Genomic DNA, 22,665 nt, shown 5'->3' with positions numbered 1-22,665 from the left:
GGGTTTATCTGTGTGGATTACATATTCATTGAAAAAACTTAAAAGTAATGCCACACACTTAACTAAACTTTAATAATAATTTTATAATTATTTACTTAAAAAATTAATTTAAATTTTAAATTGGGTTTTTACAATATAATAATAATAATAGATTTTTTGATAAAATAATTATTATAAAATTACGTAAAAAAATTCAAATTTTGGCAAAAAAACATAAAATTTTAAAATGTCTTTCATTGAAAACAAATGATCACTTTGATATAAAGAGTATAATAAAATGTTTTTTGTGATATAAAAATGTGAATTAAAATTGGAGAGTGTGTGTTAAAATTGATCAATAATTTTTATTAGTTACTTTTTTTATTTTTTTTTTTTTTGGTTGATTGGATATTAATTAAATTTAATTAAATAATTATTATTTTATATTTGTTTTTATTTTTTCCAAATTATAATTTTGTTACTCTATTTGCTAATAAGGGAATACTAATGGATGTATTATTTGAAAAAAAAAATATATTTTTTATTAATAAATTCATATGAGAATATTGATTACAAATAAAGAGGGAGATTCCCTAAATAACATTCAACCTATTTAAATCATTAATAGCTTAATGATATAAATAAAAAAATAATTTATAAATTAAATCAATCAAATACTTCTCGTTTTTTTTTTTTATTTATTTTTTTTATTTATTTTTTAATTTTTTTTTATAAAAAATTTTTTTTTTTTTTTTTTTTTTTAAAATTTTTCCAACAAAATTTTTTTTTTTTTTCTAAAGTTCGTATAAAAAGCTTCTCTATAAGATAATTTTGTTATTATAACAAAGAAGTTCCTGTTATCCATAAGGTATGCATATTTCAAAATTTTTAAATTAAAAAAAAATAAAAAAATTCAAATCAATTTATTTAAATTTAAATTAAATCAATCAATGATCTAATTATAATGTTTTAATTTTTTTTTTTTTTTTTTTTAATTTCTCAAAAAATACATAATCATTATTTGTATAATTATATGTAGTTCGTAAAATTTTTATATATCACAGGAATTTATTTTTTATTTTTATTTTTTATTTTTTATTTTTATTTATATAATAGGTAAGTAAAAAAAAGGATTATACAAATAAAATTTCAAATAAATATTAATTTTTTTTTTTTTTTCATAAATCATTAATTTTAATCAAAAATCCAGATTACATAAAAAAAAAAAATTAAATAAAAATAAAAAAATAAAAATACAGGATAATTATTTTAAGTAAATTAATATGGATGAACCTGTAAATCCTCATGTTATTAGTAAGTAGTTTGTTGTTTTTTTTTTTTGTCAATTATCTTTAAATAAAAAATTAATATTTATTAATTTTTCATAAATTTTTTTTTTATTTTTTATTTTTTTTCATATTTTAAAAAAATTTAGGGTTTTACACAAGGAAAGATGTTGAGTATTATGAAATCGCAGGTAAACGAATAGCAAAGCCAAGTTTAACTAGCTCAATACCTAGTAGTGGCTGCTTAAGCAGAGCACCATTGGTTTTAAAGGGCAACAATTTAAAACCACTGCCTGGAATGAATAAAAATGTTATTGTCCAATTTTTAGGGGATAGTACTCGTGACAGTATTACCATTACAAATCCAATCGAAGTTAATATGTGCTGCGATAAATGTATGGTGGTTATTACTCCAGATATTCCAACTGCATCAGTCTTTCATATAAGGGTTGGCTTCAATTGTAAAAAAATAGAAAGGCAGTTAAATTATGACAAATCTTTAAATTTATTAAAATTTCCAAATTTCGATCCAAAGAATAATAATAAATCAAATATAAATGATGAAATGGAGATTCAATATCAACAAAATACCAATAATAATAATGTAAATAATAATAATAATAGTAATAATGGTGTAAATAGCAACAGTAATCAAAATATTATAAGTAATAATGGTAATAATGATAATAATGATAGTGATGATAATGATATAAACAACCAATTAAATACTTCACAAGATATAGTGGTTGATGAAGCACAACAAATGGATTTGGATAAATCTACCAGCTCAACCACAACTACAACTACAACCACAACCACAACATCTAGGGCTAATACCGAAATTATAGAAACAATATATAACAATAACAATGAAGTTCAAACATATAATTTCGATTCAGATGATCATATAATTTGGAGTAATGAAATTGTTGTTCCAATTGAAGTTTCAAAATCATCAAAGCGTTCAAATAGTTCTCTATCGAATGGTTCTCAAAGTAAAGATCCATCAAAAAAAAAGAGATCAAAACTATCAAAATCATCACCAACATTTACCTCACCATCTTCGCCATCATCACCAACATCACCTACATCTCCTACATCACCAACATCACCAACATCATTCCCATTCGTAGGTCAACAAACTCTAAGCAGTGAGTTTTTACAATATCTTATGAATGGTGAGTTGGAATCTATTAAATCATATATCGAGGCTAGACTTGCTAGTGAGCCAAAGGTTGTGTTTGACTTAGAGAAAAAGGACGAGGATGGATTTTCACCACTTCACTATGCTTGTGCCTATGGTATGAATGGCTTGGTAGGGTATTTCTTAAAGAGTAAAGCGGATCCAAATTGTACAGATAAAGAAGGTTGGACCCCACTACATTGGTCAGTTAAGGCAAATAATCTTGATGCCGTTCAATTGCTTTTGGAATTTGGTGCAGATCAATCAGTTCCTAATCATTCAAGACAGTACCCATTGGAAATGGCTTATGATAAGGGTTTTACTCACATTGCTGCCACACTCCAAGGTGTATCCGAAACAGAGTTTAAAAAGAATAACGAGGCAAATGAAAACGCCACATTAGCAATTATTTCCAGTTCAACTATTAGTGACGAATCAAGCCAATCATCAACTGGTGGGCTATCACAAGAGCATAGAATTCTTTTAAAGAATGGTTTAGAACCTTATAATCCACCCGAGGGCATGAACTTAAAAAGTGGCGTTATTGAAAAGCATAATACACTCAAGTTTATTCAGGCTGCAGAAAAACTAGGCTTATACCCAGAGCACCGTTCATCGTTGATGGAGGCATTTAAATCACTTCGTACTCTTCGTTATCGTTTGTTTTGGATTATGCTTTCAAATCCCCTATTTTCAAAGATTTGTGAATGGGATACCGGTGGTGTTGACTTTTTAGTTCATAATAAGGAGGTACTTTTGGCTGCTTTAGGTTTATACTTTGGTCTTCGTGGTAGTAACAGTGCTATCGATTGGATGAGCCACTTGGCAAGAAGAAAATGCCATAAATCTTCGGCCACTGGTGATATTTGGACAAATCTCCGTGCCTCAACATTTAATTCTAAAACCGATTTAGAAAAGTTAAAAGATATCACATCTGAAAAAAGTGAAAAAACAATAACAAATGGTCGTTCAAAATCCAATTTAAATAATAGCGAAATAAATGATGGTATTGAAAGTATAATTGATGATAATAACAATAAAAACAAAAATAATGTAGAAAATAGTAAAGGTAGTAAAAATAAGGAAAAAGAAAAGGAAAAAGAAAAAGAAAAGGAAAAGGAAAAAGAAAAAGAAAGAGAAAGGGAAAAGGAAAAGGAGAGCAAAGAAAAAGAAAGAGATACAGATAAAGACAAAGAAAAAGATAAAGAAAAAGATAAAGATGGTAAAAAAAGTAGAAAGAGCTCTAGATCATCAAGTAATTTGGTTTCAAATGTAAGACCTTTAACCTTTATAAGTAACAATGGCCCACCAACAAATAATAAAACCAAAAAACCTAAAAAAACAAGTTTACCACAAATTTCACCTTCTCAAACTCAATCCGAAGTAATTCCTACTTTTCCTCCACAAACCATTCAACTACTTTCAGAGCACCAGTCACAAGAACAACAATCACAAGAAGAAATACAGCCTGAGCTTATTCAAGACCCAGATACTCCTCCACCACAACTAATTCAACAACATCAACAACAATTACAGCAATTGCAACAAATGCAACAAATACAACAAATGCAGCAGCAAATGCAGCAGCAACAACAAATTCAACAAATACATCAACAAATACAAATGCAGCAATTGCAACAATCACAACCACAACAAAACCAACCACAGATTATTGATAGTTTAACCAATCAAATATTACAAACTGACCAACAAGATATTAATCAACTATTAGAAGAGGAAATAACCCCAGCAGGAAGTTTGGAGGTAAATGCAGTTAACATTATAGATGAACCAATGAAACACCATCATGCAATCATACCGAATATGGGAGGTGAACCAACTCATCACCATATTCATCATACAGATTTAACAATGGATGATCAACCAAGCCAAACATTACTTACTGAACTTGATGAACAACCATCACAGCAACTTGCATCACAACAAATCCAACTCATCGACCAATTACCTCAACAACAACATCTTATTACAGAACACGAAGTATTAAACGATGGAACTATTCATCATCATATAGTCGAACATGAACATCTTGAAGAGCACCATCATCACCATCATGAACATCTTGAAGACATTCAAGAACATCATGAAATTGTAAATTTAAATGAAAACCATCACCATCATCTCCACCATCAAATCGCCGCTTCTCTAACATCCTCAGCTCCACCATCACCAAATCATCCATCCTCAAACAACCATATATTAGAAATTACAACCGATTCAACTCATGAAATTGCAACCTCTTTAGTCGAACAACAGCATCATGAAGAACACCTTTATTAACCAAATAAAAATTTATATACTTTTTTTTAAAAATATAGTTTTTTTTTTCCTAAAATTTAATAAACAAATAAATTTTAAATTGTAATCTTTAGTTTTTATTTATTTTGTATTATACATAAATTTTTATTTTTATTGTTTTGTTTTATTTAGTTTTTGATATATGAGAAACTATTTTTGTAAAAAAAAAAAAGAAAAGAATTAGTATGAATTATTTTAACGCGTATGTTTGTTGCTCTTTGGTCACTATTATAATTACATTAATGAAGAAATTAATAAACAGAAGGTTAAAAATAATGGTACTGAAAGAGTATTTGAATCACTTCTATAATTGCATGAACATGTTTCAATTTGGTAATAATCTTTAGCTGGACACATTTTTTCGACACAAGTTGTAGTGGTTTCTTCTGGTACATAATGACAAATACCAACTGAAGAGGTTGAGCTTAAACTATCTTCAGTTTTATTTGCGCACCATACACAACATGCATTACCTGAGTAACACTCTGCTTGAGTTTTACCAATACAATATGAATTTGGGTTGATATCTGATGATGAAGATGAATCTTGTGCAAATGTAATCATTGAATTACATAAAGTAATAAATATTAAAACAACAAGTAACTTTTTAAACATTTTATATATTATATTATATTATTATTTATAAATTGATTGTAAAAAAAAAATAAAATTGTTTTTTTTGTTGAACAGGTTTTTAAAATGGTTGATTGTCGAAAATAAACAAATAAAATAAATTAATGTTATTTATTAATTTAAAATAATAGAAAGGTTGGATTACAACGATTTCTTGAAAAAAAAATTATAAAATAAAAAAAAAAAAAAAAAAAAAGAAAAATTTAAATAAAAAAAAAAAAAAATAAAAAAAAAATTAATTAAAATTTTAAAAAATAAACGTCAAAGGTAATATTTTATAAAATAATAAATACTAAATCTCTTTTTTATATTTCTTAATTTTTTTTTATTTGTTTCTTGTTTTGTTTTTTATTTTTTTTATATTTGCATCATAAAATAAAAAAAAAAATTTTGTGTGTTTTTTTATATTTTTACATTTTAAGTTTTATTTTTATTTGTTTTTTAAAATTAAAAATATATTATATTTTAATTTTATAAATGCTATTTAAATAGATTAATAATGGAATGTATATAAAATAAAGGGTTAGTATTTTATCCATTCGAACTTCTATGCCAAAATCCACAAAAAAAAAAAATTTTAAAAAAAAAAAAAAAAAAAAACGAAAATTTTTTAATTTTTTTTTTTTATTTTAAATTTTTTTGCATTTTTTTTTATTGTTTAAAATTGATTAAAAAAGAATGTTAAATAGATTAAGCAGAGTTGGATTTAGACAACTCAATGTTGTCAAATCATTTAGCATCAATAGCAGCAGCAGCAGCAGAGATGTTTTATATATAAATAATAGAAGAAGTTTTTGTACAGAAAAAAAATCAGAAGACGAATCAGATATCGCAAAATTATTTAAAATTACACAAGAAATTACACAAGAATTAGGTCACACTGAAGAAATTTCACCACTTGATGAAGATGAATTAGGAGAAAATGTACATGAAATAGATCTTAAAATGAGGATGGATCTTCCAATTGGTTTAGTTAGATCCAATGAAGAACCATTCGATGCAGTCGAATCGAAATACCCATTCCCACAACTCCCAGTAGATATGCCACTTTTACCAATTGATGAACCACTCACTTCAATTGAAGATTTAGTTATTAATTATATTGACCCATTCGAAACTGTTAAACCAACCACATACGCTCCATTTTTTAGATTTGCCGAACCAAGTAATTATCATCTAATATTATATAGATACAAATCAAAAACACAACACTACATATTATTTATGAATACTAATATTTATTTTTTCTTTTTAATTAATTTTAATATTAATTTTATAAAATTCAACATTATCAAATTATCATTATTATCATCATCAAATTATCATTTTCAAATTATTATTTTTATAGGAGGATATACAGTTGAAACTTTCTTACAAAAAATAGGACGTGAATGTGAATCACATGTAGAATTATTCCCAACATGGGAGGATTTAATGTCAACAACTTCAAGAAAATTAAAAGATCTTCAAGTTCCAGTTAAAAATAGAAAATGGATTCTTCATTGGGTTGAACAATTCAAACAAGGAAGAGACCCAGTTTTCGTTTCAAAAGCTAAATCAATTGCTAAAGTTAATAAAAAGAAATAAATGAATTAATATAATAATAAATAATATCAATAGTAATAAATAAATAAATAATAACAACATCACAACAAAAAGTAAAAACTTGAACAATTAAATTTATGCTCAGTTACTTTTTTTTTTTCAATATTTTCAAACCATCACAATAAAACTACGCGCAAGCAAAATAATATACATCAAAAATAAATAATCCAAAACCTTTATAATAATTTTTTTTTTATTGATTTAGAATGGATAAATAACACTAAAAATATCATTATATTTTAAAAAAAAAAAAAAAAAGAAAAAAACATATTTATAGTACATATTTATATTTTATTGTTTAAAATGTAAATAATATTGAACCATCAACTTTATCATTTATATTATTACTATTGTTATTATTGTTATTGTTATTATTATTGTTATTAATATTGCCATTGTCAATGCTGTTATTATTATCATTTATTATATTATCATTATTGTCATAGTTGCCATTAATGTCTATTATATCAAACTGATCCGAGTCATTATATTTATTGAAATTGTTTAAAGGTGTGGGATTCTGATCTAAAAACGATGATGGTGTTGGGCTTGATGCACACTCGTCAAATTCGATAATTGAAGTTTTATCGGGTCTAACTTTTTTATTGTTGTTGATTTTAAAATACTTTTGGAATTTAGAATGTTTCTTTTCTTCGCTATTTAAATCTACAAAGCTATGATACTGAAATAATAAAAAATAAAAATATATTAGTACATTGCTTTATAAATTGTGTAATAGAAAAACAATTTATAAATACTTACATCAGGGCTATCATCTATTGAAAAGTGGTCATTTGATAGTTTTGTGCTTTTAATAGTATCCATTACAATATCTTTTGGGTTATGAACGTCGGTAAATCCATCAACTATATTATGTTTATATCTTTTAATGTTGTATTTGATATCTTTAATTTTGGTTTTGATATTACTATTGCTTCTATTGTGACCTCTTGAGCCACCGCTATTGCTATTACTACCACTGGCTCCGTTCAAACCAGCCTCTAAATGACTATCAATTACCAATTTATCTGTTGAGTTGTTGTCCAAAACGTAGTCGTCGTAATTGAAAGCAATACTGTGAACAATTGAAAATACAAACATTTCCACACACACCAAGAAATCATTTAAAAAGAACCCAACTTTTTCTGGTGAATATATTTCTGATTTTGGTATTGCTTCAAACCAAATTAAAATATAAATCAATACAGTTTGCCAAAAAATTGCGAATAGGATCATTTTAATAACAAAAAACTTTAGGATTGGGCTGTGTGGATTTAATTCTAATTTAAAAACTTCATAAAACATTACTAAAAAGTAAAGGGCAACCTATATAATAAAATAAAAGAAATTTAATAAATTGCTTATATTAAGGAATAAAAAAGAGTAATAGTTACAACTACTGAAATATTATTGATGATAGTTATATATAGGTAACCTTCTGATGTAGAGAAATTTGCATCCTCATATTTACCAAAATAAAACAAGAATGCAGAGGTGATGGCCATTAGAGGTTTGATTAGTGCATATTGTATAATTAAAGACATACAAATTCTATAAAAGTTTCTCTTTGGCTTGAAGCTAAAAAAATATCCAAGTGGCCAGGTTACAGGTTGTCTTTCTTTCTTGTTTAATAGCTCTTCGATTGCTTCCTCTCCACCTAAATAGCCAGATAGTAGTTTAAAGAAACAATATAAAACATAGCTTTCATAACAATCTCTCGAGACATCAAAAAACATTGCCCAGTAATCTCTCTTGAAAAATAAAGATAAAAAGCTATATATTGCATAGATTGGTGCAATTAAAACAATTCTGATAATATATTTTTGAAATGATGGTTTATTATAGTGGACCAAATGTTGCATAATTAAAACACCAGTAATTACAATTGATAAAAACATAAATAGCCCCCCAATTGTTACAAATAAACTATAAAATAATGGTTCTTCATTATATAACCCCATTTTATTATTAATGTATACAATAATATATACTTAATGAAGTTTTAATGTTGATTTTATTTAATATAAAAGTTTTATATTACTATTATTATTATTTTTTATTATTATTATTATTATTATTAATATTAGTTTCTTTTATTTTTTATTATATAATGGTGATTTTATATTAAAAAAAAAAGTGATAAATAAAAAACAATATAAAAAATAAAATAAAATAATTACAGATAAAAATAATTTTTTAAATAATTTTTTTTTAATCCACACAAAAAAAAAAAAAAATTAAAAAACCACACCCACACAAACTATATTGTATATTTATACAGAATAAAAAGAAATAGATTTATTTGAAATATTTTAAATACAAAAATGGATATGCGAATTTATTATAAATGATGAGCATTTTAATATTCCATCTTTAAAATACTAAAATAAAAATAAAAATATAAAAAAAGTATAAAATAAAATAAATATAACAAAATAAAATAATAATGGATGATTTGTTATTTTATTAAAAATAAATATCTGAATACACATATCAAAATATATTATTTAGGTCATTATATAGATACTTGTATTGTTGTTATAATAAGGTAAGTGTGTTTGGTGGGTATTTATATTATTATTTTAAATTCATTGCTTCTGGATAATAAAATACCACCATCGATATTTTATAAAGTGATTTCTAATATTGGATAGAATTTAACATAATTTTCAAATATATTTGAAAAAAAGATTTTTTTTTTTTTAAAAATTTTTTTTTTTAAATTTTTTTTATTTTTTATTATTTTTTATTTTTTTTTTTTAATAAATTTCGTTCTTTCATTTTTATTCATTTATCAGATTTATACTCTTTTTGCAGTATTAATATCACCTATAATATACAATGATGATGATGACAATGATGCGTAATAATAGATCACTATTAGGATTATCCAAAAGAATAATAAATAGTAATCATACCAAACAAATAACTACAAGACAATTTAGTTCAAAAAATAAAGATAATAATGGCGGTCTCAGTAGCAATATTATCAATATGATAAATGATATTAAAAACGAAAGAAAAGAAGAAGCAGAATCAAAGAGTAGTATTGCTGAAGCACATAAATTTAGAATGGTTGAAAGACCAGATCTCTTATCAATTAGTTCATTCTTTAGATACCCAGAAGGAGGTGTTGATGAATATGCTAATCTTTCAAAAGGTACTGCATTTTTAGTTAGACCACCATCTAGTATTTTATCAAAACCAAACAACTCTTTATATTGCATCAGTTGCGCACACATTACACATCCTTTCCATTTCCCAAATCTTTATAAAGAGGAACAATACAGTTGGATTTATTCATTAGGAGAAAAAAACATTAAAGTTCAATTAGAATATAGAGATGTAACTATTATTATTTTATATTACTTTAAAAAACTTTAATCAATACTAATAAAAAAATATTCATAGCAAAAAACAGGTAAATTACTTCACACAATTCCACTTAAACCACCATTTCATTTACACCCAATGTTAGATCTCGTTTTATTTAAAGTTAATGAAGAAGATTTCAAAAAAACAAATGTACCATACGAAACTACAATTATGGATTTAGAACATTACGAATTTCCAAAAGAAGGACATGTAAATATAATAAATATAATAACAATAATACCATTAAACAATATTCTAATATATTTATTTTCAATATATAAAGGAAGGTAAATTATATGGTTATCAATTAGAAAGTGAAAACGATAATATTATGAGACCAATTGAATCATCATACACATTAAATTTTGTAGAATCACCAGAAAGATATTATGTAAAAACAAAGAATGTATCACCAATGGGCATTTGCGGAGGACCAGTCATCAATATTGAAAATGAAGTCATTGGTATGATTGAAGGACTTACTAAAATCCATCAAGCAATCATTGATAAACAAACTGATCAAAATAAGAAAAACCAATTAACTAAATTAAATAACAACACTGTTTTCATTCCATCTCAAGAATTAAATAGATTTATAACTGTATGTATTATAACCACTTTTTTCATTTATCATAAAATATAAACATGACCCTAACAATTTTTAATTTTCCAATCATATAGAAAGTAGATTTATCATATAATGATAAAGGTGATGTTACCCCAAACGATTTAAGAAACTTATTAAGTAATTTTTAATTTCAAAAAAAAAAAAAATTTAAATAAAGTAGAAATAAATTTGTTTTTTAAAATATTACAATTAAAATTATAAATAGAAACCCATATAACATATAACTTATTTGTTTTCTCCATTCTCACCAATTATTTTCAATTATTTTTAAAAAAGCATTTTTTTTTCTTTTTTTAATTTTTTTAAAAAATGATAACCTATTAACGGATATTTATAACCAAATAAAAGATTTTTAAAATAATAATTAATTTAATTTTTTTTTTTTTTTTTTTTTTTTTTTTTTAAATAAATAGATTTTTTTTTTTTTAATTCCAATGAAACACCGTTCTTAAGCATTCTTTATAATAATTATAATTATCCACACATAATTTTTTTTTTTTTATTTTTATTTTACTATTTTTTTCACCGTCACACACATAAAAATAGATTATTAACACACACTTCACATAAAATATATTTTTAAATATATATTTATAATTATAAATAATAATAAAATTAGTCAAAAAAAAGTTTTAAAAAAATAATATTTTTAATTTTTAAAAAAATTTTTTTATTTTTTATTTAAATTTTTTTTAATATCTAAAAGAAAAAAAAATAATAATTTATTTAATTAATTTAATTTTTTTCATTTAAACATAAAATCTTTAGTAATGCTTAATATAATAAATAAAAAAATAATAATAATATAATATGCCACAAAAACCAAATAAAAGTAACAATAAAACTAAGCAGCCACAGCAGCTGCAACAGCAACAGCAACAGCAACAACAAATACAACAGCAATTACTACAACAAAATGTATTAATTGATGATATTTTATCAAGCGATGAAGAGGATCCAAAGGTGCCTTCCAAATCAAGTGTAAAGAATGCATTAAAGAAAGCTAGAAAAGAAAGAGATAGAGAGTTAATAAAACAATTAAAAGAACAACAAGATATGGAAATCGATGCACTACAGGCAATTTATCAAGATGAATTTATTACTATGGACCCAATTGTAATTACTAAAAATATGGATACTATTATTGAGGGTATTAAGCCTGTTAAAGAATCATCAAGATTTAGAATAACTTTAAAACCATATGTTGGGGATGACGAAAAATGTTTTATATCTGTATATTTATGCATTGGTTTCCCAGAAAAATATCCCGTAGTTTTACCAAATATTCAAGTATTACCAAACAAAGGAATATCTCAAAAGAAGGCTTCTGAATTGGAAGAGAAGCTTCAAAAAGAATCTCAAGGTAAAATTGGTAACATTATGATTTTCGATCTTTGTGAAATCGTTAAAGAATTTTTACAAATATATAACAGTGAGCCAACACAATCAATGCATCAGCAAATGTTAACTGATCAAAAAGATTCTAAAAAAGTAAATATTAATTTATCACAAAAAACCTTATGTATTAATAATTATAATATAATACTAATATTATTATTTTTTTAATTTAGTTATCAATAGAAGTTGGTTCTATGAATGATCCAAATTATAATTTGAATATAGATAAAAAAGAATGGGAGTCAGCACTAGAAGAAAGCCAATTAAAAGATGATAGAAAAAACTTTAGATTACAAAAGAGTATGCAGAGAGCACATTTTGAAAGAGAAAGAAAGAAAAATATTGTTAACGAATTAACAAATAATACATTTACCCAAAATTCACCAACCTATACAAATGACTATTCAATGGTAGCTATGATGGCAACCGAGGAACAAATTCAACAACAGCAACAAACCCAAACATTGTCCCAACCAAATGATAAAGTTATTGATAAGCAGCAAACTATGATACTTCATTTATTACGTTTATTAGTTCAAAACGATTCCAATATATCAGCTGATCATATTAGAACTCTTGTATGTATACAAACATATCTAACAATATTTATTTAAGAAATATTTTTATACTAACTCTTTGATAAATTTTAGGGTGAACAATTAGTGCATCTTGGTTTATTTAATCCAAATCATTTACCTTTATTGGTAAATGTGAACAACTCTTATGATAATCAAATCTACCAGCATATATTTAAAGATTATTTTTTAAAACCATTCGGCGATATATCAATATCAGATAGTTCAAAGAATGTCGATTCATCAAATAACACTGGGCAATTTCTTTCAAAATTTTGGGAAACATTAACAAAGGCTGATAATCCATCAATGGGGCAAAGTAAAGGCAATAGTAATGGCGGTATTGCAAGTGGAATGTCAAATGTATCAAAAACTATAAAGCCACACCAACAATCAAGATACCACTCAGATTTTGAAGAAATTCAACTATTGGGTAGAGGTGGCTTTGGACAAGTAGTCAAAGTTAAAAATAAGCTGGATGGTAGATACTATGCAATTAAAAAGATTAAATTGGATAGCAATCGATCTTTAAATAAAAGAATTTTAAGAGAGGTAATTACTCTTTCAAGATTACACCATCAACATGTAGTAAGATACTACCAAGCTTGGATTGAAGGGGCTGAAAGTTTATCACTAACAAACTCTGATGACTCGTCCCTAGAAGAAGAGGAGGAGGAGGAAGAGTCAATCGAGTCTAGTTCTGAATCTGAAGACTATTCCGAATCTGAAGAAGACTCTAGCCAAGATGAATCACTATCAGATGATTCCGATGACTCTGATGACTCTGATGATTCTGATGATTCTGATGAAGAGGATGACTTTAATCAATCTTTTTCAGAGGGTTTCTTATTTAACCATGGTAACAAAAAATCATTAGAGTTTGACCTTACTGATGATAGTTATTCTTTCCTTCATTCGGACTCTGGTTTCTTATTGGAGGTATTCGAGCTTAACAATAAAACTGGCGGTAATACTAGAAGTATGGGTTCAAGTAATCAAATGGTACTTAAAAATAAAAAATCAAATAATAAAAACAATAGTACAAAAAATAAAAAAACCAGTTCATCAAGTAAAAAGAAGACAACCACCGTTTCAAATAAATCAAATAAAACCAAAAAGAGTACTGACGACAAAAAACCATCGGCATCAAACAAACCAGCATATCTCTACATTCAGATGGAGTATTGTCAAAAAATTTTAAGAAATCTTACTGAAGCTGGTATGAATTTAGAAGATGACGATATTTGGAAATTATTTAGACAAATTGTCGAGGGTATGGCATATGTTCACGGCCAAGGAATAATCCACAGAGATTTAAAACCAAGTAATATATTCTTTGATTCTTGTGGCGACATTAAAATTGGTGATTTTGGTTTAGCTACAAATGCACAAACCAACCTCTCAATTTCCTCATCCTCCTCTACTACAAGTGGATCATTAAACTCTTCAAATTCGAACAACTCTGTAATTCACAATCCTCAAAATCAACAAAACAATAACAATAATCAATATTGGGAAGATGAAATGTTAGAGGGTGCAGTTAATCAACATACTGCTAGAGTTGGTACTTTATTTTATACTAGTCCGGAACAAGAATCTGGTACAAATGGTGATAGCTCCTATGATAATAAGGTCGATATGTATAGTTTAGGTATTGTGTTTTTTGAAATGTGGTATGTATTTTCAACTGGTCATGAAAGAGTTATTGTATTGCGTAATCTTCGTGAAAAAGGCGAATTCCCAAGTGATTTTGAAAGATCACATTCAAGACAAGCAAAGCTCATCAAATGGTTAACTGAAAGAGATCCTGCTAAAAGACCAAGCTCACAAGAATTATTGCAAAGCGAACTAATGCCTCCAAAAATGGAAGATGAATATATTAAAAACTCAATTCGTGTAATTACAAATCCAACCAATCAATTCTACCAAACTATGCTCAACTCTTTGTTTTCTTCAAATCACCAAAACCTACACTCTCACATTTACCATCACCAACAATCAAGCCTTGCTTCATCCGCCTATAGTAAATCATTGTTTTGCAGTTTTGATACTTTACAGGTTAAGGATTTTGTTGACGAGTTAATTAAAACAATTTTAAAGAAACATAATTCAAATGAAATGCTCACCCCACAAATGTATATAGTCCAAGATTGGGAGGAAAAGCAACAACATCAACAACAACAAAAAACAATAACCACATCAAGTTTAGCCAATAACAATAAAACTGTAACATCATCAACAACCACAACAACCACAACAACTACAACAAAATCTACTAATTGTAAAACTGGTAAATCAATTTTAATGGATGATAGTGGTCAACTAATTGAACTTAGACACGATCTCCGTGTATCCTTCAAAAACTTTTTAACCACCGAATTTTTAAATCTAGGGGAACACTATAAACATCATCACAACGATCTACATAACACAGGCGATGATAATCTAGAATATTCAGATGATGAAGCCAAATCAACTATAACAACAAGATCAGTCGAAGATATCTTAGATATCGTGTCCAGAGTACCAATTAAACGTTATGAATTTGGCCATGCTTTCAGAAAACCAAACCTTGTTGGAAAATTACCAAAAGAACTATCCCAATTTTGCTTTGATATTTTTGGTAGCGACTCATTATATGCCGATGCTGAAACTATTAAAGTTGCAACTGAAATATTTGATGCACTCCCATCTACACAAAACTACTATTTCATTCGTCTTAATCACTTTGGAATTGTAGAATACATGTGGAAATCGGTTGGAATTACAGACCAAACACAAAAGAACGAAATTGGTCAAGTATTAAGTCAACTAATTCGTCAACCATGGTTCACAGTTAAAAAAGTTTTATTAGAAAAAATTAAATTACCACTCAAACAAGTTGAAAGACTAGCTAACTGGGTATTAGTTAAAGGCACCATACCGGATGTATTAAAAAAACTAGACACCAGCTCTCAAAACAATCCATTATTAGGTAACAATAGTACAATTGGTGGTGGAAATAGTGTTAGAGTCAGTTCATCATTCACCGACCTTTTGGAAGATGTTAGACAACTATCAAGCTATTTTGAAAAAATGTCAATACCACCACACAAGATTATTTTTGATTTATCATATTGTTTTAGCGAAAACTTTTATACCATTGGCACAATGTTTCAAGTCGTTCTTAAAGAAGAAAAACATGAATGTTTAGCAGTTGGTGGCAGATATGATACCAATTTAGTTTGTAATAATAATCAAAATAGTACGGGTAATCTCAACAATATTAATCTATCATCATATAGTGGTAGCTTCAATAACAAGCAACAACAACAACAACAACAATTATCATCAATTATAATTCCAATTACAGGTTTAAGTGTAGCGATGGATAAAATTTACTCTCGTGAACGTGAATCACTCAAACAAAGAAGAAGACAACAAATACCACCAACCTTAATTCAACAACAAATGATATCACATAAATTTTCAACACCAGATATATTTGTTATAAGTTTAGGTACCAATTTATTTATGGAACGTATTAGTATTGTTTCAGATCTCCAAAATGCTGGTTTTAATGCTGAAACAATGTATTTATCTGACCCAACACCAGAAGAACAAACAGATGCCTCATTAGCTTGTGGTGCTGTATATGTAGTAATCATTAAAGAAAAAGGTGCAAAGAAAACAATTAAAGTCAAGAATATTGAAAAGAAAAAAGAAGATGATATCTCAAGGGATGAAATTGTTAAATTTTTTACATTATCAAATTTTACCTCAAAAAACAATTCAAAAATTAATAGATAAACAAATAAAATTTAATCATATATTAATTTATTATAACTATAATAATTTTATTTTATTTTTATTTCTAAATTGATTCAATATATATAATTTATATATATTATAAACAATTAAAAAAAAAAAAAAAAAAAAAGATGACAAAGCATCAGTTTTTTTTTTTTTTTTTTTTTTTTTTTTTTTTTTTAAATTTTAAATCTTATATTAACTACCATTAAAACAATTAATATTTTATTTATTTATTGACTAATCAGTTTTTTTTTGGGGTGACTCACAAAGAATTATGTGGAACTTCCAGAAAATTACCATTTTAATAACAATTAAAAAAAAAATAAAAAAAAATAAAAAAAAATAAAAAAAATAATTATATTTAAAAATTTATATATTTTTTTTTTATAAAAAAAAAATTTTAAAATTATAAAAAAAGTCAAATTTTTTTTTTTTTTTATTTCATAATTTAAAAATACAAATTGAAAGGTATAAATTTTTTATTTATATATTTTTTTTAATAACTTATAATTTTCAATTTATATTAACTGTTTTTTTTTTTTTCTTTTTATACTTTAATTTATAAATATAAATTTAAAATCAAATTAAAAAAATTCAACTTCAAAAAAATATATTAAATTTAATAAAAATTTTATAAATACAAATACAAATATAAAATAAATAATAATAAATAGTAAAATGAGAATTTTATTTTATATTACTTTAATTGCTATGGCCTTAGTTGCCTTAGTTTCAGCTGATGGCAATGTCGTCACTTTAACCCCAGAAAACTTTGACAAAGTTGTCGATGGTTCAAAGACTGTCTTTGTTAAATTCTACGCTCCATGGTGTGGTCACTGTAAAAAATTAGCCCCAGACTATGAAGTCCTTGCTGATACTTTCCAAAAAGCTTCAGACAAAGTTGTAAGTATATTTAAATCTGTTTTGTTTAATTTTGTTTAATTTTATTAAAAACTAATCAATTCTATTTTATTAATTTAGGCCATCGCCAAAGTTAATTGTGACGATCACAAAGACCTTTGCAGCAAATATGACGTTTCAGGTTACCCAACTCTTAAAATCTTTGATAAATCAACCACATCAAAAGATTACAATGGTCAAAGATCAATTGAAGAATTAATTACCTACATTAACAACCACGCTGGTACCAACATGAAAGTCAAAAAAGCTCCATCAAACGTTGTTGATTTAACCCCATCAAACTTTGAATCAGTTGTTTTAGATAAAAGCAAACACGTTTTAGTTGAATTCTTTGCCCCATGGTGCGGTCATTGTAAAAAATTAGCTCCAGATTACGAAATTCTTGGTAACACCTATGCCAACGAAAAAGACGTCGTCATTGCTAAAATGGATTGTGATAATGCTGCCAACAAAGATCTCTGCAGCAAATACGGTATCACTGGTTTCCCAACCATCAAATTCTTCTCAAAAGATAACAAAGAAGGTGCCAAATATGAACAAGGTCGTGAACTCGATACCTTTATCAACTTTATCAACAAAAACGCTGGTTCCAAACGTACTAAAGGTGGTAAATTAATGGCTGATGCCGGTCGTGTTGAAAAACTCGATACTTTAGCCTCTGAATTCATCACTGCCGCTGCTGATGCCCGTAAAGAAATCATCAAAAAAGCCCAAACCATCGTTGACTCACTCTCTGAAGAATTAAAAGCTGATGGTGCTTACTATGTCAAAGTCATGAAAACTATCGTTGACAAATCAGTTGATTACATCCAAACTGAAACTGCCCGTTTAACCAAATTAGTCTCTGGTTCAATTAAAGGTGACAAACTTGACCAATTCACCAAGAAAATCAATGTTTTAGAAAGTTTCAAATCATCAAACTAAAAAATTAAATTAATAAATTAAAAAATCTTGTTTTATAAAAATATCTATTATTTGTTTATATTTTATTTATTAATTTATTCCAATAATTTTATTTATTTATATTTATTCCAATAATTTTTTCCCCACAATTTTTTTTTTTTAAAAAATTTTTTTATTTTTATTTTTTTTTTTTAAAAATCACTCACAATTATTGATCAAATTAAATATAACATTATGCATTATCATAGCCAAAAAAAAAAAAGAAAAAAAGAAAAATATTCTTTCTATTTATAAATTTATTCTTTATCTTTTTTTGTATATTTCAATCAATTCTCCAAACTTGACTCATGTGTAATGATAATGACTTTAAAAAAAAAATAAAAAAAATAAAAAAAATAATTTAAAAAAAAATTTTGATTTTTTTTTTTTTTTTTCAATAATTTTTTTTTTTTTTCTAAATTTTTTTATTTTCATTTATAATCACATCCAAAAGGTAATACTATAATATGATTAATGCTAGATCAATAAAACAACAAAACCAAAACCAAAACCAACACCCTAATTCTTATGTAAAAATTGTTTTGTAAACTTGCAAAATATTTTTTTTATGGTTTTTTTTTTTTCATTGACCGATATCAATAACAAAAACAATAACATAGATATTATTTTAACTATTGATATAATAATCAAACCAAATCCTTTTGTATTCATTTTAAATAAATAGTATACTATTGTCAATAATTAAACAAATTAATAATGGATAGATAAAAAAAACATAATAATATAATAACAATACAACACAAATAATAATAATAATTCACCTATAATATTCAAAGGGTTTAGGATTAAAAAAAGTTTGTTTATATTTATAAACAATTATAAATGGTCTTTGATATTTTTATATTTGTGTTTTTTTTTTTTTTTTGTGTTTTTTTTTTTTAATCGGAGGTGGGTCTATTTAAGAGGTAACCTAAGTGCCAATATACAAAACCACTTGTATTAAACACCATTTGTTTTTATTGTCATTTTTGTTTTTCAAATAGTAGAGCATTAATTGCGATAATTAATTACAATGTATCTATTTAAAATCTATTAAATTTTTTAAACCCATTTGTGGTTAAATTTTTTTTTTAAAAAATTTAATTTATATTTATACATACAACATAACATAATTTTATTTTAATTTTTTTTAAACATTATTTTAATCGATTTAATACTTAATAAACCTTCAATAATTTTAATTTTTTTATTTTAAACAATTTAATTTTTTTATTTTTTTTTTTCACATAGATTTTTTGTGTTGTTTTTTTTTTATTTAAATTATATTTATTTAAATTACACATAACAGTTTATACTAATAATAATAATTATAATAATAATAATTTTAGAACCAAACAATGTCAGAAAAAACCTATACTAAAGAAGAAGTCGCAAAACACTGCAGCTTAGACGATTTATGGATCGTCTACAATGATGACGTTTTTGATGTCACCAAATTTGTTGTCGAACATCCAGGTGGTGAAGAAGTTTTAAAAGGCAATGGTGGTATGTACAGGTTATATTTTATGGGGGACAAAAAAAAAAAAAAAAAAAAAAAAAAGAGCCATGAATGTGCTTACTAACCAAAAACTAATTTTTAAATTATAAAGGCAAGGATGCTACCCAAGAGTTCGATGATGTTGGTCACAGTGCCAGCGCTATTGCTAAAATGGAAGCCCTCAGAATCGGTCGTATTGCAGGTGCTAGCCCAAGAGTAGAAAAGAAAAAAGAAGTCAAAAAAGTTACCTCAACTCCAGTTAGAACTGCTCCAAAAGAAAGTGGTGGTTTAGGTCTTCTCAAAATCCCAATTTTCATTATTGTTTTAGCTATCGTTGCTTACTTCTTCATGGGTGAAAAAACTGAAGAAATCGCCAACACTGTCATTTAAACAAATTAACACCAAAAATTAAAAAAATATAATAGAAGCATATAAGAAGGAGAAGAAAAGATTTTAAGAGGAAAAGAAAATGAAACAATATAAACCATTTTTTTTTTAAATAAAAAAAAATAGAAAAAATTATAAAATAATATTGTAAAATATATTAAAAAAAACATTGTTATACGCTTTAATTTTTTTTTTTTTTTTTTTTTTTTTTTTTTTGTATAATACTATTATTTAATTTTTTTATAGTGGCTAACTCGCACACTCTAACACCCTCACACCTATCTCATTTTACAACTTTTTATTCTTTATTTTTTTTTTTTTTAAATATATTAACAATTTTTATTTAAAAGTTTTGTATAATATCTATTTGTGTGTGAAATTGTTCGTTGAAATAGAGTTTAATTAAAATTAATTTTGTAATTTCATTTTTAAATTTAAATTTAAACACTATTTTTAGTCCTAATACTAAAAAATAAAAAAAAATAAAAATAAAAATAAAAATTAATTTAGATTACTCTTTTATTTCAATTTCATACCCGATTGAAATTTTAATATCAGAAACGGAATTTAAATAATTTTATCAGTATATTGTATGGTTTCATTTATTTATTTTTTATTTATTTTTTTAACTTTAAAAAATTTGTTTTTTTAATTCAAATCAAACAAAAAAAAAATAAAATTGAGATAAACAATAAAAAATATATAACGATCACCAATAATGTGAATATTAAATTAATAAAATATATTATTATATTAATATAATGTGATAGTATCAGATTATAGTGATTAAAAACATGATTAGTTTATTATAATAACCAATAAAAAAATGACACCAATAGGTGAATTTTGTTTACCCAATAATAGATAATTAAGCAAAAAATATTGCTTTACAATAATCATGATAGTGATTAAAAAAATAAAAATTAATTTATAAAAAAAAAATAAAAAAAAACAAAAAAAAAAAAAAACAAAAAAAGTAATTTGAAATCGTTTATTGTAGTTGTAAATATTGAAAATTGAGTAACATACTCACAGATACTCATACATATTGACACGATTATTAATTAAAAATATATAAACTGCACACACACACACATTCAAAACACACACAAATGCTCACCCTCAAACATTTTTTCAAACTCAATAAAACCTATTTACCCCATTTTTGAAAACAAAAACAAAACAAAACAAAATACTCTTTTTCACCCTAATGCACATAGTTCACACCTTCTCCCTCTTAACATGTTTTTTAATTTCAAAGATATAAAAAAATTAATAACCCAAAAAAATTAAAAAAATTCAAAGATTTCAAACAAAAACAACAACTACACAAGAATAACAATAACCACACACACTTATACACACATACACATATACACACACTTATACTATATCTCTTTCAATTAACTCGGATTATTGGGTATTTTAATTTATATCATTCTTATATTTATTTACTTTATTCAATTCCATATTTAGTATATTCTTCCTTCCTATAAGTATTATTAGTAATAATAAATAAAACAAAATAAATAATAGTATAAAACAATAATAATAATAAAAAACAAAATAAAAAAAAAAAAAAAAGAGTATAACTATATATTTTATATAAGATATATATATATATTATTTATATTCTTGATATGTATAAAATTTATTTTTATATTTATGTAAATATAAATACAATTATTAAATTAAATAAATAAATTAATTAAACAAATAATTTAAATAGTTGTTAATTACTATTTTTTAACCAATTTAAAATAAATTTTTTATTATTTTTTTCATTTTCTTTTTAAAATTAAAAATTATTTATATTTAAATCTATATTAAAAAAAAAAAAAATAAAAAAAAAAAGTTAAAAAAATAGAAAAAAAGGGTGAACATACCAAATTGATCACATCACATCAAAACACTTTTAATTGTGAGTATGATATAATTTAATTAATAATGTATTCATATTGTTAATTTATTATCATATTTTTTTTTTTAACCAATTGTATTATTGTTTTGTTTTTATATTTCAATTTGTATTTGCATCCACATTTTTATTTGCATTTTTGTATGAATTTTTTTTTTGGTGGGAAATTTTTTTTTTTTAGATTAATAATGCAATAAATTTAATTCAACATACAACAATCATGATC

At 24.8% G+C, this 22,665-nt stretch overlaps 8 protein-coding genes across 8 annotated transcripts; 6 read left to right on the top strand and 2 right to left on the bottom strand.

Annotated features, from left to right (window-relative positions):
• Positions 1 to 1,262: 1,262 nt before the first annotated feature.
• On the top strand, positions 1,263 to 4,749 carry DICPUDRAFT_84302 (uncharacterized protein; the record flags this gene model as incomplete). Its single annotated transcript, XM_003293725.1, has 2 exons — positions 1,263 to 1,293; positions 1,415 to 4,749. The coding sequence occupies 2 exons, from the start codon at positions 1,263 to 1,265 to the stop codon at positions 4,747 to 4,749; spliced, it is 3,366 nt and encodes a 1,121-aa protein (XP_003293773.1).
• A 146-nt stretch (positions 4,750 to 4,895) lies between these two features.
• DICPUDRAFT_158686 (uncharacterized protein) lies at positions 4,896 to 5,382 on the bottom strand (the record flags this gene model as incomplete). Its single annotated transcript, XM_003293719.1, has 2 exons — positions 4,896 to 4,917; positions 5,006 to 5,382. The coding sequence occupies 2 exons, from the start codon at positions 5,380 to 5,382 to the stop codon at positions 4,896 to 4,898; spliced, it is 399 nt and encodes a 132-aa protein (XP_003293767.1).
• Positions 5,383 to 6,078: 696 nt separating this feature from the next.
• On the top strand, positions 6,079 to 6,987 carry DICPUDRAFT_158685 (uncharacterized protein; the record flags this gene model as incomplete). Its single annotated transcript, XM_003293724.1, has 2 exons — positions 6,079 to 6,565; positions 6,749 to 6,987. 2 exons carry the CDS (start codon positions 6,079 to 6,081, stop codon positions 6,985 to 6,987), a joined length of 726 nt encoding a protein of 241 aa, XP_003293772.1.
• Positions 6,988 to 7,713: 726 nt separating this feature from the next.
• On the bottom strand, positions 7,714 to 8,966 carry DICPUDRAFT_42510 (uncharacterized protein; the record flags this gene model as incomplete). Its single annotated transcript, XM_003293718.1, has 2 exons — positions 7,714 to 8,331; positions 8,400 to 8,966. The coding sequence occupies 2 exons, from the start codon at positions 8,964 to 8,966 to the stop codon at positions 7,714 to 7,716; spliced, it is 1,185 nt and encodes a 394-aa protein (XP_003293766.1).
• An 880-nt stretch (positions 8,967 to 9,846) lies between these two features.
• DICPUDRAFT_158683 (uncharacterized protein) lies at positions 9,847 to 11,136 on the top strand (the record flags this gene model as incomplete). The annotated part of the gene is made up of 4 exons (XM_003293723.1): positions 9,847 to 10,350; positions 10,417 to 10,590; positions 10,664 to 10,981; positions 11,062 to 11,136. 4 exons carry the CDS (start codon positions 9,847 to 9,849, stop codon positions 11,134 to 11,136), a joined length of 1,071 nt encoding a protein of 356 aa, XP_003293771.1.
• A 682-nt stretch (positions 11,137 to 11,818) lies between these two features.
• DICPUDRAFT_158682 (uncharacterized protein) lies at positions 11,819 to 16,770 on the top strand (the record flags this gene model as incomplete). The annotated part of the gene is made up of 3 exons (XM_003293722.1): positions 11,819 to 12,499; positions 12,580 to 12,984; positions 13,057 to 16,770. The coding sequence occupies 3 exons, from the start codon at positions 11,819 to 11,821 to the stop codon at positions 16,768 to 16,770; spliced, it is 4,800 nt and encodes a 1,599-aa protein (XP_003293770.1).
• Positions 16,771 to 17,211: 441 nt separating this feature from the next.
• DICPUDRAFT_51128 (uncharacterized protein) lies at positions 17,212 to 18,654 on the top strand. The gene is made up of 3 exons (XM_003293721.1): positions 17,212 to 17,241; positions 17,448 to 17,676; positions 17,755 to 18,654. Exons 2-3 carry the CDS (start codon positions 17,452 to 17,454, stop codon positions 18,616 to 18,618), a joined length of 1,089 nt encoding a protein of 362 aa, XP_003293769.1. The 5' UTR covers positions 17,212 to 17,241; positions 17,448 to 17,451; the 3' UTR covers positions 18,619 to 18,654.
• Positions 18,655 to 19,984: 1,330 nt separating this feature from the next.
• DICPUDRAFT_99752 (uncharacterized protein) lies at positions 19,985 to 20,680 on the top strand. The gene is made up of 2 exons (XM_003293720.1): positions 19,985 to 20,142; positions 20,247 to 20,680. Exons 1-2 carry the CDS (start codon positions 19,995 to 19,997, stop codon positions 20,522 to 20,524), a joined length of 426 nt encoding a protein of 141 aa, XP_003293768.1. The 5' UTR covers positions 19,985 to 19,994; the 3' UTR covers positions 20,525 to 20,680.
• The last annotated feature ends 1,985 nt before the right edge of the window (positions 20,681 to 22,665 follow it).

This window comes from Dictyostelium purpureum, assembly GCF_000190715.1.
Source record: "Dictyostelium purpureum unplaced genomic scaffold DICPUscaffold_464, whole genome shotgun sequence".
In the NCBI taxonomy this organism is placed as follows: domain Eukaryota; phylum Evosea; class Eumycetozoa; order Dictyosteliales; family Dictyosteliaceae; genus Dictyostelium; species Dictyostelium purpureum.
Note: the sequence above shows the minus strand (reverse complement) of the source record. Positions and strands in the feature narration are given on the sequence as shown.

Excerpts from the sequence above, each read along its gene's own strand:
- DICPUDRAFT_51128 (XM_003293721.1), top strand. The coding sequence starts at position 17,452 with ATGAGAATTTTATTTTATATTACTTTAATTGCTATGGCCTTAGTTGCC. Across the intron at positions 17,677-17,754 it reads AAAAAGCTTCAGACAAAGTT|GCCATCGCCAAAGTTAATTG; the intron begins GTAAGTATATTT and ends TTATTAATTTAG.
- DICPUDRAFT_99752 (XM_003293720.1), top strand. The coding sequence starts at position 19,995 with ATGTCAGAAAAAACCTATACTAAAGAAGAAGTCGCAAAACACTGCAGC. Across the intron at positions 20,143-20,246 it reads AGTTTTAAAAGGCAATGGTG|GCAAGGATGCTACCCAAGAG; the intron begins GTATGTACAGGT and ends TAAATTATAAAG.